The following is a 26,071-nucleotide window of genomic DNA, read 5'->3' as shown; positions in this document are numbered from 1 at the left end:
CGTGTGCAGCCATTCAGAGGTGGGAGGGCTTTATTCTAGTGGCTTTTATTCGGCCATTAATTCATCACTTACCCATCCCAACATTCAGCAAGCGACTCCCAGGCATCGGGCCCCTGGCTTGGGGAATCAAGAGAGCCTCTGGGAACAAGACGGAGAGGGTCCCCTCTCTCACCGCATATATCCCAGGGGGCAGCAGCAGACGACATGCGGTCAGGGCTGGGCGGTAGATCAGGAGGCCCCAGCATGTGTAGGTAGGGCAGCCTGCTGCAGCGTGGCTTCTCTACCTGGTGTTTAAGCGGAGATCTGGAGCTAACTCGCCACCAGCAGGCTTACCGTGAAAGACGTGAAGTGCCGTTTGGCGGGGGTGGGGGGCTGGTACTTCCTGCTGTTGGGAGAGTAAAAAAGGGGGAAAGAATTCACAGTATGCAAATGGAAAGCTCTTATGTATGATCATTGGTTGCTGTGCCTTTATTTTGACGAGGTTCTGCTTCAACTTGGGTACCTTTTCTTTCGCCCTTTGGTGCTGGAGTCATCCTTGGTGTCTGTGGCCGAGTGTGCCTCCTCCTCCTCCGCTCCCAGTTCGGTTAGGGGGAAGTATAGACAGCACAGCAGAAAATGTGATCATCCAAAGGCGGCCTCTGGACCAGAGGCAGACTGATGGCTCCCCCAGAAGTACCTCTGGCTCCTGAGCCAAGGTGTTCTCTCGGGTTCCATCCGTGTGGCCATGACTAGTCGTATGAACTATATTAATCCAAACATAAAAGATTTACCTTTTGAACATACCCTCCTTCAATGTAGCAGTGGCAGAAGTGAAAAGGAGGGGTGCGGGTGGCTCGTGGTCCCCGAAGGACCACCTCTGTGCGGTGCATCAGCCTCCTGTTGTCAGGTCCCCAAGGTAGGTTAGTGAAACGACCCCCGCACCGAGCGTGATTGAGCTCGGCATTCTCCCCGTGTTCCTGGACTCCTGCTTAGTAGATAGCAGAGGATTTCTTTTCTTCTCTCCCCCTTCCCTTTGGAAAATGTTGCCAAGATTATTTTTCCGCAGTCTTCCAGTATCAGGCCACATTTCTGGCTTCTTCTGACAATTCTTTCTCTCAGCATCCTTCTCTAATTGCAGCCTCCTCAACTGTGCTCAGAAAATTGCTGTGCCTTTTCCCTACATAAAGGCTGGCAAATAAAGGAGTAGGAGGCGAGTGTGATGGAAATAAGCCTTGTGCGAAGGCAGATGTGTCCACACCCGTGTCTGTACCCACACTTCCTGAGCCGCGTGCGAGCTACGGCGGCAACAGCAGACAGAGACACTGTACCCGCCTCTCTGTGCTCCCCGCGGTGCCATCTCACCAGGGCTTTGGAGACTTGTGGGCTGGGTGTATTAATTAATAGTGGCTGTTTGTGCTGAACATAATGATGTGTTCTCCCTCTGGGAAGGAAGAGCAGGGCGACCTCCGGTACTGAGTAGAAGCTGATGTAACTCTTTCGTAAGCAACACGTGTTTGCTGTAGTAAAAATCACACACAGTACAAAAATGAATAAAGTAAGAAAGAAACCTTTTCCTCACTTCCTTCTTACTGTCCGTTTGTCCTGTACTTAGTTCTTAGGTCATCGTGCAGCCATGCCCTTTGTGTCCGATCACTTTTAACCGCTCTGTATTGATAAATGATCCTGTTATTTCTACTTTGGGATTTCCCAGCAGTGCAGCAGGAGGTGTTCTTGTATCTTTACACACTCGTGCTTGTGTTTCTGTGGGAGAGATTTGAGAGGTTCCTACAGGCAGGGCAGTGAGTGTTTTAAACTTGCTAGACCCTGCACAGTCACCTTCCTCAAAAGGCTGTGTACCCCCACAGACGGCGTTGGGGAGATTCTCTCGGTATCAGTCAGTGTCATGGTTGATCTGAAGACCGGGTCCTCTTTGGAGAGTTTCCAGTGTGGTTAATATTTTTTAGGCATGGTGGACATTGCCCGGCAGACGGTCGAATTCCTGTACGAGGAGAATGGTGGCATCCCAAGAGACCTGTATCTTCCCACCATCGAAGACATTAAAGACGAAGCAAACAAGTTCACGATTGATAAAGTTCGAAAAGGTTTTGCTTTCCCTCTTACTTCATCTATGAAACTGTGTGTGGAATGAGAAGTTGGGTTTTCACTCGGCCTCAGCTGGCCTCCTGTACATGTCCCAAACTCACCGGCATGTGCAGTCAGATGGCACACTTATGCAGAGGGGGATATGGGGCGTGGGTGGAGGGTTCCAGGTAGGCCTGGTTAGATCATGGCTGCTCAGCTAATTAACCAGGAATGTGTGGTTGCCCCTGTGCTTTTTAGAATTTTAACAGAATGTGTTTGTTCCTTTGATTAAACATCTGTTGCAGATTTTGAGGAAATGAAAATCCAGAAAAGCACAGACAAAAATTGAAACCACTCATTATTAGCCCTTCATAAAAATATCAGAGTATCAGGGACAGGGGCAGAAGTGTATATTTGCTTTTCTTTCTTTCTCTTTTTTAGGTATAATTCACATACCATAAAGCTCACCCTTCTACAGTACTCAGTTTTCAATATACTCACAAAGTTGTAAAACCACCAAACCATTACCTCTAATCCCACAACATTTTCATCCTCCAGAAAGAAGTCCTGTCCTCCACCATTTCCCACGTCTCCTTCCCCTGAGCCCCATTAATTTACTTTCTGTCTCTCTAGATTTACCTCTTCTGGACATTTCCTATAAATGGAGTCCTACAGCATGTGGTCTTTTGTATCTGGCCTCTTTCATATAGCACAGTTGTTCAAGATTCATCCATGTTGTAGCATGTGTTAGTACTTTATTCCTTTTTATGGCAAAATGATACTCCATTGTATGGATAATACCCCATTTTTTAAAATCGTTCATCAAATGTTGGACACCTGGGTTGTTTCTAACTTTTGGCTTTTATGAGTAATGAATGCTACTGTGAACCTTGGTGTTCAGGTTTTTTGTTTTTTTGGTTTTTGGGTTTTTTTTCCAGACCTGTGTTTTCATTTTCCTTGGGTACATATGTGGGAGTGGGATTGCTGGGTCATAGAATAAGTTGAACTTTTTGAGGACCTTCTGGATGGTTTTCCAAAGTGATTGCAGCATTTTACATTCCCACCAGAAATGTATAAGGGTTCCAATCTCTTCACATCTTGCCAACACTTACTATTGTCAATTTTTTTTTTTTTTAATTACAGCCATCCTAGTGGATGTGGAGTGGTACCTCATTGTGGCTCTGACTTCTGTTTCCCTAATTCTAATGGAAAATCTTTCCATGCGTATCTTTCACTTTTCCTTAGAGGAAGGTTTATTCAAATCCTTTGCCGATTTTTTGGTCGGCTTCTTTGCTTTTTATTATGAGAGCTCTTACAGCATTTAGTTGTGTAATTTTTCAGACCGAGCTTTGTACCTTTTTTAGTTGCGACTAAACCGAGGTATTGTTGGATGCTGTAGCGCTGTCTTAGGCCCTAAAATACAGGATCCCAAGATGACAATGTTATTTGCTTGTGAAGAAACTTCTTCCTCTGCTTTCCTCAGGTCTCACGGTGGTGACCCGCTCTCCAGACAGCAACAACGTAGCCAGCAGTACTGTGGGAACTGCTCTGCCCAAGTTCGCCATCCGAGGGATGCTGAAAACCTTTGGGCTTCATGGAGTCGTGTTAGATGTTGATTCAGTGAGTAAAACAGCCTTTCGAATACACGGAGACTTTCGTGTCCAGACTCCAGGTGCCTGAAAAAGCGGTCACGTAGATGGATTACTCCCCAACTAGGGATGAAGAAAGCAGGCTGAGTGCTCACACCAGCAGTTTGCCCGAGGTTTTCTCGAGGGCCCGGATCCGGGGATCAGAGCTGATAGATGATAAGCTCTTAACACTCAGCACTGTCAGCACCTTCAGACCACACTGCCTCCGCCATTATTTTCCGTCAGCCGTGTTCAGACCGTCCCTACATTATACCTGCCCAAGTTCCAAGGGAAAACTCTCCCGTTGTCCTTGATGAGTGGGTGATCTGTCATTGTCGTGACTGTTACAGACACAAGTCAAAGAAATAGTTTTATGATTCTGATCACGTCATCTCACTGGTCCTCTCAGCCTCAGCTTCCCGATATGTAACATGGGTCTATTAAATCCATGGGGCAGGGGTGGGGGGACGCGGGTGGGGAAGAAGGAACAGAAGATGCATGAGGGCAAAGCCAAAGCTTTCTTTGGAAAACAAGGTCCTGTGTGAAAGCGATGACCCTGTTTCTGAGGTTGCATGCACGTGCTGACACTGGGGAAGTTTCCCATGCAAGAAAACTGATGAATGCCAGTAGTTTAAGCCTAAGAGGCTGTGATGAAGAAAAAAAAAAAGAAAGGATCTGTCTTTATGAACATAAACTAGAATCTATCTAGATAGAGATACAGATACAGACACTGGTAATGTTAGGTACCACTAATGCTTTGAAATGGAAAATTTTACATCTTTTACTGACTCCATTGTACTTCAACTTAATTTTGAATCATTAAATTTTTAAGAGAGGCTATCTGACTGGTGGTTTACTAGGGTGAACTTCAGAAATCTCCAGGGGTGCCTGGGTGGCTCAGGCAGTTAAGCATCTGACTTTGGCTCAGGTCATGATTTCATGGCTCAGGAGTTGGAGCCCCGCATCAGACTCTGTGCTGACAGCTCAGAGCCTGGAGCCTGCTTTGGATTCTGTGTCTCCCTTTCTCTCTGCCCCTTCCCTGCTCACACTGGCTCTCTCCCTCTCTGCCCCTCTCCTGCCTGTGCTCGCTCGCTCTCTCTCTCTCTCTCTCTCAAAGATAAACGTTTAAAAAAGGTAGGAGGGCGCCTGGGTGGCACAGTCAGTTAAGCGTCCGACTTCAGCCAGGTCACGATCTCGCGGTCTGTGAGTTCGAGCCCCGCGTCAGGCTCTGGGCTGATGGCTCGGAGCCTGGAGCCTGTTTCCGATTCTGTGTCTCCCTCTCTCTCTGCCCCTCCCCCGTTCATGCTCTGTCTCTCTCTGTCCCAAAAATAAATAAAAAACGTTGAAAAAAAAAATTAAAAAAAAAAATAAATAAAATAAATAAATAAAAAAGGTAGGAAATTCCACTGGTGATACTGTTAATGTCCCACTGCCTTCTGATACACATTTCTGATCCTAGTTATCAGAAGGTACATAACTGACACTGGCTTTTAGCAACTGGAAATGTGTACAAGTAAAAATTTAGAAAAATAGAAATTTCCTTAAAATAATAATTGTTATGGGGGCGCCTGGGTGGCTCAGTCGGTTGAGCGTCTGACTTCGGCTCAGGTCATGATCTCACAGTGCGTGAGTTCAAGCCCCATGTCCGGCTCTGTGCTGACAGCTCAGAGCCTGGAGCCTGCTTCGGATTCTGGGTCTCCCTCTCTCTCTGCCCCTCCCCTGCTCACACTCTGTCTCTCTCTGTCTCTCAATAATAAATAAGCATTAAAAATTTTTTTTAAATAAAAAAAATAATTATTATTTCTCCAGTAGTTTCTTTTTGTTTCAGTAATCCTAAATAAAAATGTTTGTATTTGAATCCAAAATGTATATGCGTGAGTTAGCTCTTTTATTGCAGGAAAATAAAAAGTAATCAGATTCCCTGCTTTTGCAAAATCACTAACCTAAGAACAATGAACGTAAAATAATATGTACTGAATTATTACTGAACTATAGCACTGTTGTGTTTGAATCTCTATCTCATGGGGCACCTGGCTGCCTCAGTTGGTGGAGCTGCAGCTCTTCATCTTGGGGTTATAAGTTCGAGCCCCACATTGGGTATAGAGATTACTTAAAAAGTAAAAGCTAAAGGGGTGCTGGGGTGGCTCAGTCAGTTAAGGGTCCGAGTCCTGATTTCGGTTTAGGTCATGATCTCACGGTTTGTGGGTTCGAGTCCCACAGTGGGCTCTGCACTGATAATGTGAAGCCTTCTTGGAATTCTCTTTCAAAATAAATAAACTAAAAAAAAAAAAAAATGATCTAAATTCATTTCTAACTCATGAATACATGCCAGTTAAAATTTTAAAACTGGTATGAAAAACCTAAACACACTATCAGTCAGTACTAACCATATATCTTTGAACTTCTAGACTCAATTTTTTTTCAATGTTTATTTTATTGAGAGAGACAGAGTGCAAGCAGGAGAGGGGCAGAGAGAGAGGGAGACACAAAATCCCACGCAGGCTCCAGGCTCTGAGCTGTCAGCACAGAGCCCGACGCAGGGCTCGAACTCACAAACCGCAAGATCACGACCTGAGCCGAAGTTGGACGCTTAACCGGCCAAGCCACCCAGGCACCCCCAAACTTTGGTTTTATATATAATACACGTACGTGTATTTTAAAACTTGGAGGGGAAAGGTCAGTGTCCAAAGAGTCCAATAGGCATTTCCTTTAACTATTGTAGGTAAACGAATTGGTGCAGGTAGAAACTTACCTCCGAAGTGAAGGTGTGCTGGTCCGGTACTGGTATCCCATTGACATGCTGGAAAGGCCCCCGGCGGGCTACCGAAGGACCGCCACCAACGGGCTGGTCACGCTGGACAATACCAACCTTCAAATTCACAGGTAAAACTGAGCCCTTCTTTCCAGGGGATCACAGAAATTCGCTTACTGTGTTTTACCATATGTACCATTCATTCATTGTTGACAAGGTTTCCTTCAAAGCTGAGAGAGGGAAGCTATAAAATAACGGCAAAAGTGCAGGAGTTGGGAAGAAACGTGGGATCCCGTGTCACCCAGCCTGTGCCACGGGCACTTGAGGGGCGGGCGGAGATGGCGAGCGTGTGGGAAAGCTGTAAAGAGTAAGGCCAGTCCAGACACCATGCGAACCGCCAGCTTATTTCTCCGTGTTCGTTCCTGAGCGCCTGCTTTGTGCCTCACGCGGGGCAGAGATCTCCAAGGAAACGTGTGCCCGCGCTGTGTGGGTTAAAACCCAAAGACCATTCGTCTCTCTCTCCTCTAGTTCAGACCTTCCGTGCCTGTCCACCTCCCTTGGAGGAGAATTTGCCACTAACCTGCCTCACGAACCCCTCCGGGGCCTCAGAGCCTCCGCTCTCCGCGTACTTTGCGTCAGCGCTGCTGGCCTTCCCGTGCCTCCTACACACCCGCTTGCGTCCTCGGCAGCGCCTCGTGTCTGCTTTTCACTTGGCCTGGGGTGCTTTGCGCAGAACTTCGCACGGCTGTCTCATTCTTGTCATTCAGATCTCAGTACGTCCCCCTTGCCGCGAGAGTTCGCTTTACCATCTAAAGCAAGCGCGGAGCCACGTGTCGTCATAGCACCGCCTTTCACTTCTCTTCCAGGACCTGAGGTTTTTGCTTGTTTTTAAAATTCATTTCTTGGGTTGTCTCCTCCTCCTAGAACGTGGGGTTCTTAACAGCAGAGACTGATTCTTTGCTAGAGCCCCCGGTGCCGAATGTGGGCCCTGGCTCACGTTGTAAACTCAAAATATCTATTGAAAAGGAGCCCAAAACATATGCTTGAGTATCAGTATGATGCTATTAAAAGCTTTTAAAGCTTTATTTAATCAGTTGTATTTTTAGCAAATGTCTCTGATAGATGTAATTAAGATGTAAGTTAATGACCTTTGACTAGCAGCTGAGTGAAAAGGCACAGTGCTTTGTAGAGTTGCAGGCAGGCTACAGATGTAGGATGTTTATTCTCAGTATTATGGCTGTGATCTTGGTATTGGGGGAAATAAGAACCATGCTGTATGGGTTCGTTCGATCAGTAAAGTGACTGAAGGGGGCGCCTGAGTGGCTCAGTGGGTTAAGCTTCCGACTTTGGCTCAGGTCACGATCTCACAGTCCATGGGTTCGAGCTCCACATCAGGCTCTGTGCTGACAGCTCCAAGCCTGGAGCCCACTTCGGGTTCTGTGTCTCCCTCTCTCTCTCTGCCCCCCTTCCCCCACTCATGCTCTGTCTCTGTCTCTCTCTCTCAGAAATAAATAAATGTTAAAAAATAAATAAAGTGACTGGCTTTCTGGTCCCAGCATGGATTGTCATCACAGGTATGCTGTGTGAAGTACTCGCGTGGGTTTGAGGGAGAGAACTTAGAAAACCAGCGGTAGAGGACTCAGCGGTGGCTTCAGAGACGTTAACCGTCTGCAGGGTCAAAGCAGGGGCCGCCGGGCCGACCCAGAAAAATCTCATTCCGACTGCAGCCTCTGAAATCTGAGGAGAAAGCTGTTGGGGAGTCAGTAAGGACTTGGAGCTTGCTTGCTCAGACCGCCTCTGTTTTGCTGCCCTGACCCTTCTGAGGGGTGCGAGTACATACCCTCCTTGCAAGGAGGGTGGAAACGGGCGGAAGTGGTCGGTGGCAAACTCTGGCACGAATTGATTACAGACTGGTGGGGATGAGAAAGAAACCACCCAGATGCCACATCTTGGCTGCTTCTTGTTTATCTTCGTAGCCGTGCAAACTCATCAGGTATTACGTGGCTTCATTAATTGCCGTTGTGCCCAAATCTGAGTTAGGACAGACCAGTGTTAAATTTAGTTCAGCTCAGCAGGCGACACAGAATGAGCCCTGATGCCTCCAAGTGGGTTTTAAACCGACACTTCCTAGAAAAACAGTAGGGCTGCTTCTATCTTGCTTTTTTAGCTTAGTGCTTAATACCAGGAGACTTTTTAATAATGGCGACTAGCTAAAGAAACACAGGGAGGCTCCCCTACGCTTAGTATTAGATTATTTGCCAAGAGATGGAATTCTAAATGAGACCTGCTTAGTCACTAATCAGCTGCTATTCAAGCTGAATGGCAATCACTTCATAAACTGATGACACAAAAAACGTTCGCAGTGGATATTTTTGAACCGCTTTAGTGCAGCTCACATTCCAGATAACTCACCTGTTTAAAGTATACGAGGCAGGGGCGCCTGGGTGGCGCAGTCGATTAAGCGTCCGACTTCAGCCAGGTCACGATCTCGCGGTCCGTGAGTTCGAGCCCCGCGTCAGGCTCTGGGCTGATGGCTCAGAGCCTGGAGCCTGCTTCCGATTCTGTGTCTCCCTCTCTCTCTGTCCCTCCCCCGTTCATGCTCTGTCTCTCTCTGTCCCAAAAATGAATTAAAAACGTTGAAAAAAAAAATTTTAAAGTATACGAGGCAGTGGTATTTAGTATAGAGACAGAGGTGTGCGGCCACCGCCGCCATCGATCTTAGAACCTTCTCATAACCCTGGGAAGGAGGCCTGTACCCATGCTCTCCTCTAGCTCAGCTCTGTTCCATTTCAGTGGATTTGCTTGATTCTGGACAATCTGTAGAAACGGAATCACATAATATGCAGCCGTTTGTGTCTGCCCTTTTTTCTTCTTGGCAGAACGTCTTCAAGGTTCATCCACGTCGAAGCACGGAGTAGTGCATCCCACTTACTGCTGAGCAGTATTCCACTGTGTGGACTTACCATCCCTCACCTGATGGACAGTGGGGTTGTTTCCACGTTTTGGCTGCTAAGAATAATGCTGATGTGGACATAAGTTTCTGTGGGGACCTATATCTTCATTGCCTTTTCCGCGGTGATTTCTGAGTAGAGAAAATCCAAACGTACTTTAACGTGGCTTTTTATTTAAGACCCCAGGGACTGACCTGGCCTACAGAACACAGGGCCAGAGGAGAGGCCTGTGGCCCAGCGCGTGCAGGGGCCGGGGCACCGGCACTCAGCGCCTCTCCCTGCTTCCCCCACAGAGAGCTGCTCCGGTGCGAGGCCGCGCTGGCCAGGCTGTACTGCCGCATGGCCCTGCTCAACATCTTCGCCCCCAAGCTGCCACACTTGTTCACCCGCCTCTTCCACATCCCTGCCATCCGGGACATCACGCTGGAGCATCTGCAGCTGCTGTCCAATCAGCTCCTGGCCCCTCCCCTCCCAGGTGAGCCTCGGCTTTGCGGCCGCCACTGGCGCAGTCAGCCCAGGGGGGGAAACAGCCCCGAGGGTGAGCCCGGCCCCAGGCAGGAGCCGTGGTGGTGAGGTACTCGCCCGCCGCGTGGCACACGGTGCCTTCGGACTCGTGGAGGTAAGCGGCCCTGGAGAGTCCCGGTGACCTTGGCAGTGTTTTCTCACTCTGAAAAGTGCAAGTGTGCTACATGACGTATTGAGTCCTTGCTATATTAAGCATTCATAGAGCTTCCCAAACAAACTGTGGATCAAGGAAAATTTAGCATTATTTAGGAAATCCCGTCACTGCACCATTGCCGCAGACGTTCTCTCTGGCATTATTCAAAAAGGAAAATGCTCCTGTTACCGAGCTCCTGCACGGCACACCCGAGTGGTTTGTTGGGACTTCGGGTGGAGCCATTTTGACGGGCCAGGTTGTGTGTATCTGCTGGCCTTAGGGCCCTTGGCCAGTCCCGATGCTGTGTGTTGGTTCCCCCGGTGAACGCTAAGCGATGGATCCGCTTAGCCCAGTCCAAGACCGAGGAGCCCCTGCGCCTGTCCCGGCACCTCAGCCTCCACCTGCTCCCCTCGACCTCCCGGCACCTGAGATAGGAGCAAGGCGTGAGAGGGCGGATGGCACCTCCCAGCTGTGGGGTCCCCTGGCCTACCCCAAGAATTCAGAGGCTCCGAAACATACCCAGAAAGCTTTAAAATGGACGCGGAAGAAGCTCTGCCCTAATGGCCTAACGCGCGCCTTACAGACTCCCTTAGCGGCTCCTCGGGGCCTCCAGGACGGGCCAGGGCACGCCAGTAGGTCAGGCTGTGGGAACCCCTGCATCGAAGCTGCTCTACTTGTGTTTAATAGACTTGGGTCTCCACTTAAGATTTTATTTTAGGAATCGGTTTTGTCGCTTAAAAGAAAGCAAAAACATAGACCACTGACGTGAAATCCCCCGCCAGCCCGCCGGCCTGCGGGATCTGATCGGCAACATCTTAGCCGAGGTGCCGGGTCCGAGCTGTCCCGGCCTGGCTATCTGGACGGGTTGCTGGTCGGTTCCCAGGCTCTCCCGGGGAGCCATGGGCCGCTGCGGTTCTGGTGCACTTAGGTCTTCTTTCCTGGCCCCAGATGGCACCATCAGCTCCAGCTCCATCCTCCTGGCACAGTCCCTGCAGCACTGCGTGCGCTCCCAGAACTGCTCGGCCACAGACCTCTTCTACCAGGGCAGCTCCCACATAGTGAGAGAGTGGCTCAGCGTGGCCATCACCCGGACCCTGCACCAGGGCGAGGAGAGCCTGTTGGAGCTGACGAAACAGCTCTGCTCTTTCCTGCAGGTACCAGTCTGACACTCAACTCTCCCTGAACCGGGGTTGTCACCTTTCATTGGAAGGCTTATGGGTTTGCTGAGAATGACCCTCTCGCTTCCCCAACGGCCCCCGCCTTCCGAACCAGTCTCCTTTTCCTCGAGGCTTTCCCGCCTGGTCCCATCTGCATTGGCCTTTGCCCCAGGTGGCTTTCTGGTCCTCCTGAGCCTGTGACCACACATGCGTTGTTGGCCCTGCCCCTTGCCTGGGAGTTGGGAGGTGAAATGCTCCCCTGTGGGTACCCTGTGCCTTTCCTGATTAAATGTCTCTGCAGACAGCCCCGGAGCAGTTCCCCTCCGAAGAGTTCCCCATCTCAGAGTCCAAAGTCAACATGGACGTTAACTTCCCCGGGGCGGCTTTCGTCGTGGTGTCGTGCAAAGAAAGTCAGTCTGGATTCCGCAAAGAGTAAGTTGCCCCTTCTCCGGGAGAGGTGACGGAAGAGAAGAGAAAAATGGATTCTGGTGAAATGGACAGAAGAAAAACTCAGATTGTTTTTATTGTTTAATGCATACTATATTTGAAAATAATCTATAGTTCTTTCCATATTTCTGTGTTTTGGAAATTAGTCTTTATAAAGAACGACCTTCTAAAATATGGTGGGAATGGGGGCACCCGGGTGGCTCAGTCGGTTAAGCATCCGACTTTGGCTCAGGTCATGACCTCACGGTTTGTGGGTTTGAGCCCCACGTCGGGCCCTGTGCTGACAGCTCGGAGCCCGGAGCCTTCTTCGGATTGTGTCTCCCTCTCCCTGCCCCTCCCCCACTCACACCTCTGTCTCTCTTTCTCTCAAAAATAAATAAACATTAAAAAAAAATTTTAATGGTGGGAATGACTCACAAATGCCCGATCCCGACCCTCCTTCTGGGGCCGAGTCTGCTCCCCATCCCTGGCGCGTACGCCCGGACCCCGCTGACTCTCCTCCCTTCCTCTCCTCCACTCCTCAGCTCCTCCCTGTACAAGGCGCCATGGGCACGGGTGCTCGTCTACGGGCTTGGCCACAAAGTCAAGCGGAACGGCCAGCTAAACCTGATCGAGGCCGTGTGTTATCCGAGGGATGCATCTCCGGCCAACACCGGCCTCACGCCGCCGCCTACCGCCAACCAGTACCCCTCTGTGATCCTGTCCACGGACAAGGTCCACATCAAACTGGGTAGGTCTCTGAATTAGCTCTTGGTGATCAGAACAGCTTGAGGTTACTCTCTGCTGTCTTTCTCTTTGAAGATAGAAAGGATTTTGTACCTTGCTGTGTTCCAGTGCCCAGTCTGTAAAGAGCAGAAGTGCTTGGGATAGTGTATTTTAGGGACAGGAGGTGAAGGGAGCGCCCTTCCTGCCCAGGGAGGACCTGCACCTGCTGCCTGGACTTCAGTGGACAGTTCCTTTCTTATCGCCAGTGGGTGCTCTTTAGAGTGACGGGAACAGAGCAGCCTTGTGATTTAGCTACAATACTCCCAGCTGCCTTTCTCAAGTTCTCCGTGAAACCAAATTCTCTCCGGTGCGAGTGGCTCCCCTGGGGTTCAGGCCTCAGTGAGCGTCTGCTCCCCGCCCCCCAGTCTAAGCGGTGAACCGCCTGGTGGGAGGCCTAGTTGGTGTTGTCCCCCCAGCATTCTTTGCTAAGCCTGCATGGTTTTAGGTTGAGGTGAGGCTAAACCTGTGCCCTGGGGCCAGCTGACTGTCCGGAGCAGACACACAGAGGAAAGGACAACCTGGTCACAGACTTCCACCTCACTTCCTCATCACGTTTGATAAGAAAAGATGGACGTGTGTGTGTTAGACACGATGAAATGTATTAGAGGGGTGCCCAGCTGGCTCAGTTGATTGAGCATCCAACTGTTGATTTTGGCTCAGGTTATGATACCAGGGTCGTGGGATCGGGCCTCACATCAGGCTCTGTGCTGAGAGTGGAGTCTGCTGAAGATTCTCTCTCTCTCTCTCTCTCTCTCTCTCTCTCTGCTCCCTCCCCTGCTCACACTCTCTCTCTCTCTCTCTCTCTCTCTCTCTCTCTCTCAAAAAAAAAAAAAAAAAAAAGGCAGGGGGTTGGGGCGGGGCCTTTGGCTTTTCCACAGCCCCTGTCCTTGTGTCTCTATGGAATGAAACAAAAGGAGACTACCTAAGTGATTTGGTTATTGCTAAACAACTTTATGATCTCATTTTATTAGAACCAATTTTTTCATAGCGTTTTGCCTATACTAGCTGTTTTTTAAACTTTATAATTATAAAACAGAAGTTCTCTATCTTCTCATTCCCCAGTGATCACTATATAAACATTCACCCCTAAGTGCAGGCCAGTCACTATGGTTCCTTCTGAACTTGTCCAGAGATCTCCAGGCCCCTGGCGCCCTGACTTCTGTCTGGTCAGGACTTGTAGCGGGCCTTGGGGTACGGTGCAGGATACAAGGGGGGATCAGACCTCAGGGCCTTTTTCCTCTCACTGTTGCGTCTCGGGCCAGATTCAGGCCACGGCAGTGACATAGGGTAATAAGAGAATATCAAAGCCCAAGGCCCTGGTAGTGCTAGTCTGGGGCACCCCTAGCTGGTCCGCTCTGTAACTTAATTATAAGCTTAATGGTCTCACAGGATTGCAGCCACACCAAACGGCTGATTATTTCTTTACCAAGATGGGAATGTTCCAATGAAGCACCTTTAGAGTCTGACTTAGTATTTCCATGCTGGGTCGTTCGGCTGGTGGGTATCTAACCAGCTGGGGAGTGTCTCCTTCCCTGTTCTCGTTGCTGCCCTTTGTCCCGTTGTTGTACCAACAAATGGACTCCTCGGAGGGATGGCCTCTGGCTCCTCCTGCAGCTGACGGTCTGGAATGGGGGGGGGGGGGGTGGTTACGTTTCTTTTCCCCTCCAACAGATGAGCAGGTGGGCTTTCCGGCCCTGTTCTTCCACGCACACCTGGTGGGTCCTTTTCTTAGGTTTATTTTGGCTTCAGTGCTGCCAATTATGAGCCTTTCTCCTTGGCCCCTCTTCCAGGGGTGTCTCCACCGCCCGGAGCCGTGCTGGTATTGCATTCTTTGCCTCTGGAGTTCCCTCTGGCCATGGCCTTCGCGGAGCAGCTGCTGTCCTGGAGATTAGAGGATAGCGAAGGGAGATCCGAAGATGAGCCCGACACCATCCCAACATCTGTCCTCCTACAAGTGGTGGAGCTGCTGGGTAAGGCCTCCCCCCCCCCCCCCAGGATCGGGCCTGGGCGAGCTGGCTCAGTGCCAAAGGGAGGGGCTTGCACGCTGGTGGCCTCTTGTCAGGTTGCAGTCATTGGAAGAGGGCTTGCAGAGTGGACAGTAGGGTATAGCCTAGTCTTCTAAACACGTGACGTGCGGGGTGTTTTCATTATTTTGAGGGGCAGCAACTAACCATGAAAATAAGATTAATTTTACCATACTTCACTGTAAAACCCAAATATGGGCCATTTTTGTAACTTTGGAGGTAAAAGGTGGTATGGAAGTGAATGACATTGCAAAATCAAACATCATGACTTCCTAGTTGCAGAAAGGTTGAAAAGGGGTTGCATTTTGGGGCGCCTGGGTGGCTCAGTTAAGCATTCGACTTCGGCTCAGGTCATGATCTCACGGTCCATGAGTTTGAGCCCCGCATCAGGGGCTCTGTGCTAATAGCTCGGAGCCTGGAGTCTGCTTCGGATTCTGTGTGTGTCTCTCTCTCTGCCTCTCCCCTGCCTGTGCTCTGTGTGTGTCTGTCTCTCTCAAAAATAAATAAACATGAAAAAACGTTTTTTTAAAGGGGGGGTTGCATTTTGGCAAAACTCATAGAATGGTAAATTTTAGAGTTTTACATTTTACCATGTGTAAATTTACCTCAAATTCTAAATAAATATTGAACTTCATTCATGATATGGCTGCTTAAGTGTTCAGGGATAAAACAGACTGATGTTTGCAACTTAATTTGAAATAATCAAATCCTAAGATAAGTTTCTGGATGAATAGATAGGTAGAAACGTACATAAGAGCAAATTTAGCAAAATGGTAATGGGAGAACCCAGGTGGTGGGCGTACGGGCATTCACCGTGTAAGTAGTTCAGCCGCCCATGTATTTGAAATTTTTTTATCATAAAATGTTGGACGGGAAATGATACTGCAGACTTAAATGCTCTCAGGGGTCAGACAGATGACGTAAATGGGGGAAATAGAAGGAAAGTGGGCCCGGGCACCTCATGTTCCATCAGACAATCACCGAGCCCTGCCACTCATTGCTGCATTATTTCAAAAACCGGTAATGCAGACATTGATGTGAATTTTCCGGTTTTTATATGTTGGCAATGAAATCAAATTCTTTAAAATACACTGGGTGAGGGATCAGGGAAGGTGAGTGGGGAACCACTGTAGGAAGGAAATGTCTGTGACCAGCCTCCACTCACCGGCCATTTGCAGTCTTGGCGGAGAAGAATTCTCTCCAACACTGTCCTCTTATATAAATGGCAAACGAGCAGAGGAAGGACAATGGAAGGACGTCACATGAGCGTCTGAGGGTGACCTTTGTTCTCTTGAATGGCTTCATGAGTGCCCACATGGCATGACAACCCTGAGTTCATTTCCAATTAAAGTTACGAAATGGATGCCTGGGTGGCTCAGTCGGTTAAGGGTCCAACTCCTGATTTTGGCTCAGGTCATAATCTCACAGTTCATGAGTTCAAGCCCCGCGTTGGGCTCTGCGCTCACGGCGCAGAGCCTGCTTGGGATTCTTTTCTCTCCCTCTCTCTCTGCCTGTCCCCAGCTTGTGCCCTCCCTCTCAAAAATATATAAACAAACTTAAAATAGTTGCAAAACAGCATCTCCCCTAAGAGATCAGTCAGTTTAATCCCCTCCCCTTATAGGTGCTGAGCCTGATTGGAGAGACTCTTGATAAGTCAGCTGACCTGGCCCTTGGGGCTCAGTGCCCACAGCATGAGTGTGTGAATTTAAGATACACATCTGGCACAAAGGGAACTTGATAGAAACTTGTGACCCATCTTGTCCCAGACAAATTTCCTGAACTTCAGTCCTTGTCATGCCTTCTTTATGTGATTTCCACCATGTCTGTGAATCATGCTTGTCAGCGTTTATTGATTTTCTGGCAATCAGCTCTTTTCTCTTTTTTTTTTAAACTTTAAGGGGAGTTTTATGTTGCTACCTTAAGTGGAAAATTAGTATCTCTTGCTATAACCAGAAAGTTAAAAATAAAAATGGTTACTGTTAGGAAATTCTGACTGTTGCTGCCTGTCAGAGGCTCTGGGTCTGTGGCCCACTGTCAAGGATATATATATATATATATATGATATATATAATATATATATCATATATATATATATATATCATATATATATATGATATATATGATATATATATCATATATATATCATATATATCATATATATCATATATATCATATATATATCATATATATCATATATATATCATATATATCATATATATATATAAATATATATATATTATAATATGTGTATAATATATACACCAGCTCACAGTAAGGCTTTCTTGTTGAAAAAACTAGGGCTGGAAGAGGAGTTAGGATACGTTGTCAGTGTGGATTTCTGTGCTAGCTGATAAGATTGGATGTGTGCCCCCCAGAGTAAGCGTCTCATGGTTTGGGAAGTCCTGTTCTCGTGACTTGTCACTAACTCGCTTGATAACCTTATGAGAAAGAAAATGACTTTTTTTTGGTGTGAGCCATAGAAGCCGGCTCTGCACGACCGTGTGGCACAGGGGTTAAGGCCGCAGGCTCTGGGGCCAGCCGGCCAGGCTTCAGCTCTTGGAGCCTCTGCTTCTGCTTCATGTGTGAGATGGGGGTGAGTAGCGTAGGTCCTGCCTCTCTCTCGAGGTTGCCGGGAGGGCTGAGTGCGTCACGTGGCCGGGAACAGTCCCTAGCACGGAATCAGGGCCGTGCAAGTGACCGCTGCTGTTACTGTTTTCTGTTCGCCTCAGGAAACTTCCTGTGGACCACGGACATGGCGGCCTGTGTGAAGGAGCTTGTTTTCCATCTCCTGGCGGAGCTGCTGCGCACGGTGCACGCCCTGGAGCAGAGGAAGCACCCTGCTGGCCTGTCCTCGTCCATCGCCCTCCAGCTGAACCCCTGTCTGGCCATGCTGATGGCCCTGCAGTCGGAGCTCCATAAGCTGTATGACGAGGAGACCCAGAGCTGGGTCTCGGGCGGCACCTGCGGAGGCTCCGGGGCGGTGGCGGCCGCGGACCACGGCAGGTTCTCCACCTACTTTCACGCGCTCATGGAAGGCTGCCTGGCGGTGGCTGAAGTGACCCTGCCCACGAACATGAGCGTCACGGCCAGTGGGGTGCCCTCGACGACCGCCCCCAACCTCAGCGACTCCTCGTCCTCCTCGTCCTCCTCCCCGGGACAGACGCCACAGAGCCCCAGCCTCCTGTCTAAGAGGAAAAAAGTCAAGATGAAGCGGGAAAAGGCCTCCTCCTCTGGGAAGCGCCAGTCCTCGCGCTCAGTGGAGTCCGACTCCGCCATGCTCAGCATCGGGGGCAGCAAGCCCGAGGACATGCTGTGGTTTCATCGAGCCCTCACCCTGCTCATCATTCTCCGGCACCTCACCAGGAAGGACCCGCAGGGCCTGGGCGTGACGAGCGACGCCATCGCCGACGCCTGCCAGGCGCTGGTAGGCCCCACCGCCCACAGCCGCCTGCTGGTCATCTCTGGGATCCCCACCCACCTGGACGAGGGCATCGTCAGAGGGGCTATCCGCAAGGCCTGCAATGCCCACGGCGGGGTCTTCAAAGACGAGATCTACATCCCCCTGCAGGACGAAGACCCCAGGAAGCCGAAGGACAAGGCCGAGGGCGGCGACGGAAAAGCCGAGGCGGAGAAGACCCTCGGCTTCCCCAGCACAGACAGCCTGGAGGTCAGCACGTCCAGCAGCCTGACCCCTGCCATGAGCGTGAGCGCGTCCGCTTCCACCAGCCAGGCCTCCACCTGCAGCTCCCAGGGCATCTCGCAGACAGTCAGTGACCTCTCCGTGGATCCGCTGCCCTCAGGCCCTGAGCCGCCCATCCCTCCTGGCGTATTGGAGCCCCACGTGGTGTCCAGCCAGGAGAGTCTAGACATTTCCCTGTGCAGCACTGGCAGTCTGGGCAGCCTGGGCAGCCTGGCGGAGCCACTGGACAACGCAGAGACGGCCTCTGTGTCGGACATGGGCTCCGCGTACACGGTCACGTCCCTGGACAACCAGCCTCTCGCAGCACGCCCCATCAAAGGCTTCGCGGTCGTGGAGGTAACGGTTGCTCACGCAACCACTGAAATCATGAGCGGCTTGAACCCCCACAAGCCTCTTTAAACCCTCCAATGTCCTTTCCGAGGGATTACCCGCTAGGTGACCCGGGGGCACTTAGGGAGCTCCCTGAAGCGGCTCTTGGAAACCGCAGTGACTTACTATGTTGATTATCCGTGTTTGAGGTCACGTCTCTGCGAGCGATGTCAAGTCTGATCTCATGAGGTCCTGCAGTTCTTGCTGAGTGTGGGAGGGAGGCGGAGGGGTCTGAGGGGCCTGCCTTTCCTGGCGGATGGGCTTCATCAAGCGCGATCCAGCTCAGGCCTGCCGGTATAGCGTTGAGTGGCCTTGGGTCGTTGTGAATGTTGCCATTGGCGGGAGGGATCTTCACTGGTGAGCGTGAGAACAGACTGGCCGTTCTGCTGGAGAGATTCTGAGTTTCCGGGTCCCATTTACACGTCAAGATCCCATCTGCTTCTTGGGCCTCCTTGTCTAGAAATCCCACCTCCTGTGTCTTCCTGCACCCTTGTGTACGGGGACTCAGGCTCAGAGTAAAACTGTCCTCGCCTCACTGGACACGGAGAGGAAGGCCCTCAGAAGGAAACGTGCCTCACCTTCCTCTTCCAGGGAGCTCTGACAGGAAAGCTCAAGAACCTGGTGGTTGGCTTCTTCCCTGGAATCGCTTCTCTTAATCTATGCACCCTCTGCCTGGGGGCTTTTTCCGAGCCGAGCATGGACTTTAGCTCCCTGGGCATCAGAGTAAAGCCACAGACCTGGCCAGGGAGTAGCGACAGAGATTTCCACTTGAGATGTTCCCTTCCAAGTTAGTGCTACTGGCATGTGGCGGAGACTTTACCAGGAGGAGGCCAGCTAGCGGGGTCAGACCGCACTCACGGCACTGAAGACGAGGACAGGGTTTCAGGGAAAGGCGGGAAGGAAAACAAGGCCATTCATTCCTCTCCTCCGATGCTGACCCTTTCCTTTGTTCGCACAGATAAGATCCCGAGCCAAGATCGAGAAAATTCGAGCAAGTTTATTTAACAACAATGACTTGATCGGTTTGTCAAGTTTGGACGGTGAAGATGAATTGATGGAGATGTCAACGGAGGAGATTCTCACTGTATCTGTAGTAAATCAGAGTCTGTTTGATACTCAGGGGAGCCCAGGGCTAGAAGATTATTTCAATGATAAATCAATTAAAGGTGGGTTATGGATTTTTTTCTTAATGAATAGACTGTTTTTTGAGCAGTTTTAAATTTACAGGAAAAAATGAGCAAAAGTCCTCTCCTCCCTTCTTTGTACCCAATATCCCCTGGTTTTTTTCCTAATATCCCCAATTTTTTTTGATGTTGGTTTATTTTTTAAATTTTTTTTGTTTGTTCATTTCTGAAAGACAGAGACAGAGTACAAGCAGGGATGGGGTGAGAGAGAGAGGGGGACACAGAATCTGAAGCAGGCTCCAGGCTCTGAGCTCTCAGCACAGAGCCCAACATGGGGCTTGAACTCACGAACCACGAGATCGTGACCTGAGCCGAAGTCGGACGCTCAACTGACTGAGCCACCTAGGTGCCCCTCAATATCCCCTATTTTTAACCTCTTACCTGAGAAAGGAGCTTTGGGGGGCACCTCTAGGGGTTGGTGATTTGAGAAATGATGTGGAGGGTGTCGTGGATTTGGGACAAGAGGTTCTTTGCCCGGCTCACGGCAGTCGTCAGGGTTCTGAGGGCCATCGGGGCACCGCTGTGTTCCAGCCAGGAGACTGCCGGGAGTGGCTGTGCCACGACTCTCTTCGGGCTCGAGAGTGGACTTGCATTCAAGTCCCATTTTGCTTTTTATCTAGCCAGGCTTCCCTCTGTTCAAGTTCAGATGTATTCATTGTGTTCCGTCCTGTGGAGCTGGAACATACCAAGCACGTCGCTGGTGATCGTTTGGTCATTTGCTTGAGGACAGTAAATGTCTCCACCTCTGCTCTAATTCTTGGGGAAGAAACAGTTCTAGCTCTTTATTCACCAAGTCCCACTTTGTCATTCTGACGACTCTCTGGGGTGGACCCTCTGTGGCTTCCCCGCTTCTTCTGTGTGATACGGTGTGTTCATCCAGGACGTGGGCCCCGAGGCCCCGCTGAGCAGAATCTCGCAGCAGACTCCCGTCTGAGGCCGACGGCTCGCCTCACTTAGAAACAGTGGTTATTTTCTTGTTAGGATTACAGTCTTTTGTGTGGTCTTTTTATTTTTTTTCTAGTCTTGCTCAACATTTTTCATCCGTGTCCTTTTTTTCTAAATCTTGAATATTTGAAATTTCATAGTAGTATTATAGAATTTGTTTCATGTTCCACAAGTACAAAAATATGATACCAAATATGGGCTTTGTTGTTGCCCCAATCATAAAATTTTGAAATATTCCCTCAGGGCTGGGACCAGGGTGAGGGAAGTGAGGTCTTGGGCACAAAATTTAATGGGCTCCAAAAATCTCTGTAATCTAGGTAAATAATATTTTGGTTCTATATTTATAGAAGTCAAAGTTAATGCAAAAAATCCACAACGAACAAACTGGTAAAGTTTAAAATTTTTTTTTTAAGTTTGTTTATTTTAGGGGCGCCTGGGTGACTCAGTCAGTTAAGCATCCAACTTTTTTTTCTTGTGCTCATGGACAATCTTCTTATATCTAAGGGAACTTTCTTTTCCCACTTGCTCAAGTCTTGAAGCACACTAATAATGCGAGATGTGCTCGACAGCTCGCGCTTTGCACTAAAAGCACTTGCAGACTCGGTGCTCTCTTGTTCCTTCGGGACTGCCCGTCACAAACGTGTGGTTGAAGTTAAGGTAGATTAGACTGCTGCGCTAAGTAGCCCTAAGAGGACAGTGGCTCAGACCCAGTGGAAGTGTGTTTCTTGCACATGGAAGAATCCAGGGTGAGTGCCGAGGTCCGAGTCCCAGGGGGTTGTCCTGTCCGTGCAGCCGGTGGAGGGGATGAGCGCAGAGGAGGGCAGACTGGCCCAGGATTGCTCCCGTCTCCTGTCCCAGGACCACACCCAGCAGCAGGGAGGGCCGCGAGTGCGGCTGGGGTGTGTGCCCACGAAGGGGAAACCAGGTTTTGGTGGCCTGCTCCTCACTGCCACTAAACGTCTATTACCCACGTTCCAAGATGAGCTGTTTCTGAGCAAATGCTGCGAGGCTCCTCCTGACGTAGCACGTTCACGGCAGCATTGTTTCGTCCTGCCCCGTTTTGTAACAGGTGAGAAGCTGGTGCCCGGTGCCAGGGAGGTGCTGACGGAGATATTTAAGAGCTGCGCCCATTCGGAACAGATGCTGAGCCTGACACCGGCAAAGCCCATCAAAGTGTCGGACATTTATCTTAGCAAGGAGCAGATCAACTCCCAGACCCCAGGCAACCTCCTCCACCTCTTCTTCACCAACGTCCGGCCTCCGAAAAAGGTGCTGGAAGACCAGCTCACGCAGGTAGATGCCCCGCCCCCCCCCCTCCCCCCCCGTGTGCCGGGCCTCAGGTGCGCCCTGGGCTGAGCCCGAGGACCCTCCCTCCCTCTGGTGCCCACAGATCCTGAGGAAATACGGCGTGCCGAAGCCCAAGTTCGACAAGAGCAAGTACAGCAAGGGCGGGAAGGAGCAGCACCCCGTGAAGGTGGTGAGCACCAAGCGGCCCATCACCAAGCCGCCCGCCAAGGACAAGGCTGTGCTCAACAGTGTCAGGTGCGAGGGGCCCGGCATGTGCGTCCGCCAGGGGACACGGGGCCGCCGCCTTGACAGTTTTCCCGCAAGGCTGTCCTTGCTCCCCAGAGGTGCAGACACCCTGGCTCTTCTTTGCTGCTGCACTGTCTTGGTCCCCGGCTTTGTCGACTCAGAGACACAGTGTTCCATTTTACCCATAAGTGTAGTAAAATCTGGACCATGCAGGCTGGAAAGCAGGCCAGTCTGAAGTAATACGACATCCAAAATGTACAGAATTGTTTAAAAAAAAAAAAACAAACCTGACTTAACCACACAAAGAATGCATAGGTAATACAGAAAAACTGTAAAATGCATATTAAAAACATATCGTTACTTCATATATAGCAACCCGCTTGTAACAGTTAAGTGTATAACCTTTTATTGGTGCATGTGTATTTCTTAAATTTTAAAATAGTACAAAATTCAACAGTATATGCAGTCAAAAGCGACACCTCTTCTCCATCTAAGCCTTCCTGCCGCCCTCTGTGAGATTGCCAGTGTTACTTCCATAGCCTTCCAGAACTCTCCTGTGTACACACAAGCACATGAACGCTCTCCCAGATGTCTCCATACTGTACACAGGGCCTACCCCTTGCTGTTTCCATTTACTACTAATCTTGGGGATGACCCCGTATCAATACAAAAATAACTTCGTGCCCTTTTTTTTTTTTATAGCGCCATAGTATTTCGTGTGTGGGTGTGCACACATAATTAACAGAATTTTCTGCAGACATAGGCAGATGACTCTCAGGAACTCAAAACTGAATCTTCGATAGCAAAGTGTGACCTGGCAGGAGTCTCTAGAGGAATTGTTTAAAGGATCAGAAAAATCAACTGTCCTTTCGTTAATTAATTATATACAAGTGGTGCTTACAAACCAGAACCGTACAATAGACTTTTCTGTGATGGAAATCTGTGCTGTTTCCCTGTCTGTGCTGTTGAATGCGGTAGCCACTAGCCACAGGTGGCCATTGGGCGCTTGAAATGTGGCCAGTATGATCAAGGAATTGAGTTTGTTATTTTAATTTAAACTTTGGCTACATCTGACTAGTGACTGCTTCTTTGTGCAGCTCAAAAGTATGTAGAAGGAACATTCAAAAAGCATCTCCTTCAGATTTTTCATAGTTAAGGCATCATTTTGTCCTAATTTGCTCAGTAAACCCCTTGGTGAGAACAGAGCTGGTCTTGAGCCCAGCCCTGTGGGAACTGCAGGCCGTGGGGGGTGCCGGCGGGGGGGGGGGGGGGGGGGGGCGGGGAGGGGAGTCTGAACTAATGCGCGTGTGAGGCTCTGCATGTCCTCTGTCAGGACAAGGTGTAGGCACAGGAATTCTGATTGCAGTGCTTTGGTCTACAGCAGGACTGCCTTAAGTGAGAAGAAGCCAACTGTGAAGCCAAAGTCCCCAGAAAAGAGCAAGCCAGATGAGAAGGACCCAGAGAAGTCACCCACCAAAAAACAAGAAGGTGAATGAGTAACTTGGGCCTGGAGACTGGAAGGCCCCTGGACCCAGCATTTGTCTGACTGGCCGGGCTCCCTTGGGGTTTAGGTGAGGCAGGGCCTCAACGCCATCTTTGTGAGTTTATGGAGGTCAGCACAGCAGCTCCCAAAATACCATGTATCCAAGGTGAAAAGTAGATGATGGTGATTGAAAGTAAAGATCTGGAGATCTGCTTAGAAATTCGCTTCCAGAAGGCACTTACTGGGCATTAGAACTTGAGCTTCATAAAGGCCCAAGCAGAGCTGGAGAAGAGTCAGGCTGTGGCTCGCTGACCTCATGAGGTCGCAGGTTGTGCCAGGTCAGTGACGGACCCTGGAGGGGTGGGAGGTGGGCGCTACGTGGATCGGGCCCTGCCAGGGACGTCTGAGGGCACGTAGTGAGGCCCCTGCAGTGGGAGGTTCTACCAAACTCCTAACAGTCTGCGTGCTTCTCCATCAGTCCCTGAGGAGAAGTATCTGACCTTGGAAGGATTTCACAAGTTTGTCATTGACCGGGCCAAGCAAGACATCCGTAGCGTCTGGAGGGCGATTTTATCCTGTGGTTATGACCTTCACTTTGAGAGGTAAGAAGTTATGTCTCTCAACCCAGTTGATACCTTGTATAAAAATTGTTTTTAGGAGCACCTGGATGGCTCTGTCAGTTCAGTGTCCAACTCCTGATTTTGGCCCAGGTCATGATCCTAGGGATATGGGTTCGAGCCCCCACGCTCAGTGTGAAGCCTGCTTGGGATTCTCGCTCTTCTCTCTCCCTCTCTCTCCCCCACCCTGCTCTTGTGCTATCTCTCTCTTAAAAAAAAAAAAAATCGTTTTCAGCCACCAGATGTATTCCCAAGAAAATCCTTCCAGGGAACCATTCTGTCTGCCTTTCTTAATGCCTACTGAGTTATTTTCAAATTTTTCATAATTATTAAAGTGGGTGTTAGAACCTGTTTGGAAACAGACTCTGTTCTAAACAATAAATTCATTTTCTCACAGTTCTGGAGGTCAGGGGCTCAACAGGGTTGGTTTTTCCTGAGTTCTGTCCTTGCCTTATGGACAGAAGGTCACCTTCTCACTGTACACACACGGGCCGCTGCCTGCCCGCTTCTGATGAGGACACCAGTCTGCTGGTCTGGGCCCCGCCCTTATGACCTCCTTTAACTTCATTAGGAAAGGGGTGGGGGGGGGGGAGATACGCTTCAGCCCCTAACAGGAATGATTTCTCTTTCCAAAGACCCTTTGTTCCTCAGAGTCCTGCGTTGTCTCCGAGTCTCCGTTGCCCACTCTCTCTCCCTCCCAGGCAGGAGGAGCGCAGCGAGGTCACTGCCCGCCAGGTCCCCAGGGCCAGACAAGGATGGTTTCCCCTTTCTAGCCGCAAGGGAGTCCTAGGCAGGCGTGACGTCTGCAAACTGGAAGACACCTGCCTACCCTACTCCGGCGCTCACCCCTGGCACTCAAAGCAAGGTGTGCCCGGCGTCAGGGAAAGAATGGCTGCCTCGAGCATGCCTCTTAAAAAAAGCCACTTTCAGGATTCAGAAGCCGTTTGCTGCTTGGTTCCGCCATTTTGTTCCTTCACGGAAGGCTCCGGGTCCATCCCTGGATGGGCCTGCATCATGGTGGCAGGAACGAGTTTCTTACTAAGCCAGTAGGAGAGAGAACTCTAGGGCTTTTGAAAAGTAGAATCACCTGTTTTGGACTAGAAAGTGCATTTGAAGCGGGAAGGGTGCAAATTGGACTACAAACGGATTTCCAAGTGACGTGTTTGTTGCAGCTAAAAGGCTCGTTCCGGCGTGTCACGGGGCCACCCTGTGCCCTGAGCCCCTTCCGACACCGGGCCCAAGGGCAGCCAGTGTGGGGGGTTGTGAGGGGATCCCCACAGAGGAAGCTCGCTCTCTAAGCGCTGCTTGGGTAGGACGGAGGCGGCCTGTCCGGAGAGGTTCTGCCGTTGCCCCGAGGAAGGCCCTCCTGGCAGGATGCACCCTGTGCGGCACTTGGCCCAGTTGAGGTGCTGCGAGCTCCGGAGCTAAGGCACCCATCCACCCGCCAGCCTGCCTGCCTCTCTCGGGTGAGCAGCTGAGTTTGTAGGTTAAGGACGCGCGCACGTAATAAAAAGCCCAGGCAGTATAGGCAGGCACAGGGGAGAGGGCCTGTGATTCGGTGCCCAGGGGGCTTCCGTAAACGTGTCTCCCAACATTTTCTGGGGGTAGAGTTTTTCAGTGCTACGGAAGTGGGATCAGACCAGACGTCTGCCTTTTTCGTTCTTCCTCGTCATTCAGTGTCACCGCAGCAGAGGGCTCCGCGGTCCCGTAGCCGTGGGCACTTGCGTCGCGTGTGATGTGGCTGCATTTAAAGCGCTGCCCTCACAAACGCACCTTTGCCTGTTGGCGTAGCTCCCG

The 26,071-nt window shown here is 50.2% G+C and overlaps 1 protein-coding gene across 7 annotated transcripts in view; it reads left to right on the top strand.

The window, feature by feature from the left end:
* Positions 1 to 26,071, top strand: part of HECTD4 (HECT domain E3 ubiquitin protein ligase 4) — a 190,999-nt gene that overhangs the window by 152,846 nt on the left and 12,082 nt on the right. For 6 of the 7 annotated variants that reach the window (XM_078435786.2, XM_078435784.2, XM_078435785.2 and 3 more), the window contains 14 exons: positions 1,944 to 2,081; positions 3,545 to 3,681; positions 6,412 to 6,572; positions 9,686 to 9,867; positions 10,999 to 11,204; positions 11,509 to 11,639; positions 12,179 to 12,384; positions 14,210 to 14,389; positions 17,173 to 18,479; positions 19,471 to 19,678; positions 21,711 to 21,934; positions 22,032 to 22,183; positions 23,556 to 23,662; positions 24,136 to 24,259. In XM_078435786.2, the coding sequence (XP_078291912.1) occupies positions 1,944 to 2,081; positions 3,545 to 3,681; positions 6,412 to 6,572; positions 9,686 to 9,867; positions 10,999 to 11,204; positions 11,509 to 11,639; positions 12,179 to 12,384; positions 14,210 to 14,389; positions 17,173 to 18,479; positions 19,471 to 19,678; positions 21,711 to 21,934; positions 22,032 to 22,183; positions 23,556 to 23,662; positions 24,136 to 24,259 (3,463 nt within the window). The remainder of the gene's footprint in view (positions 1 to 1,943; positions 2,082 to 3,544; positions 3,682 to 6,411; positions 6,573 to 9,685; positions 9,868 to 10,998; positions 11,205 to 11,508; positions 11,640 to 12,178; positions 12,385 to 14,209; positions 14,390 to 17,172; positions 18,480 to 19,470; positions 19,679 to 21,710; positions 21,935 to 22,031; positions 22,184 to 23,555; positions 23,663 to 24,135; positions 24,260 to 26,071) is intronic. The other variant, XM_078435783.2, reaches the window with a different exon arrangement.

This window comes from Panthera onca, chromosome D3 (genome assembly GCF_046562875.1).
Source record: "Panthera onca isolate mPanOnc1 chromosome D3, mPanOnc1 haplotype 2, whole genome shotgun sequence".
Classification (NCBI taxonomy): Eukaryota; Metazoa; Chordata; class Mammalia; order Carnivora; family Felidae; genus Panthera; species Panthera onca.
Note: the sequence above shows the minus strand (reverse complement) of the source record. Positions and strands in the feature narration are given on the sequence as shown.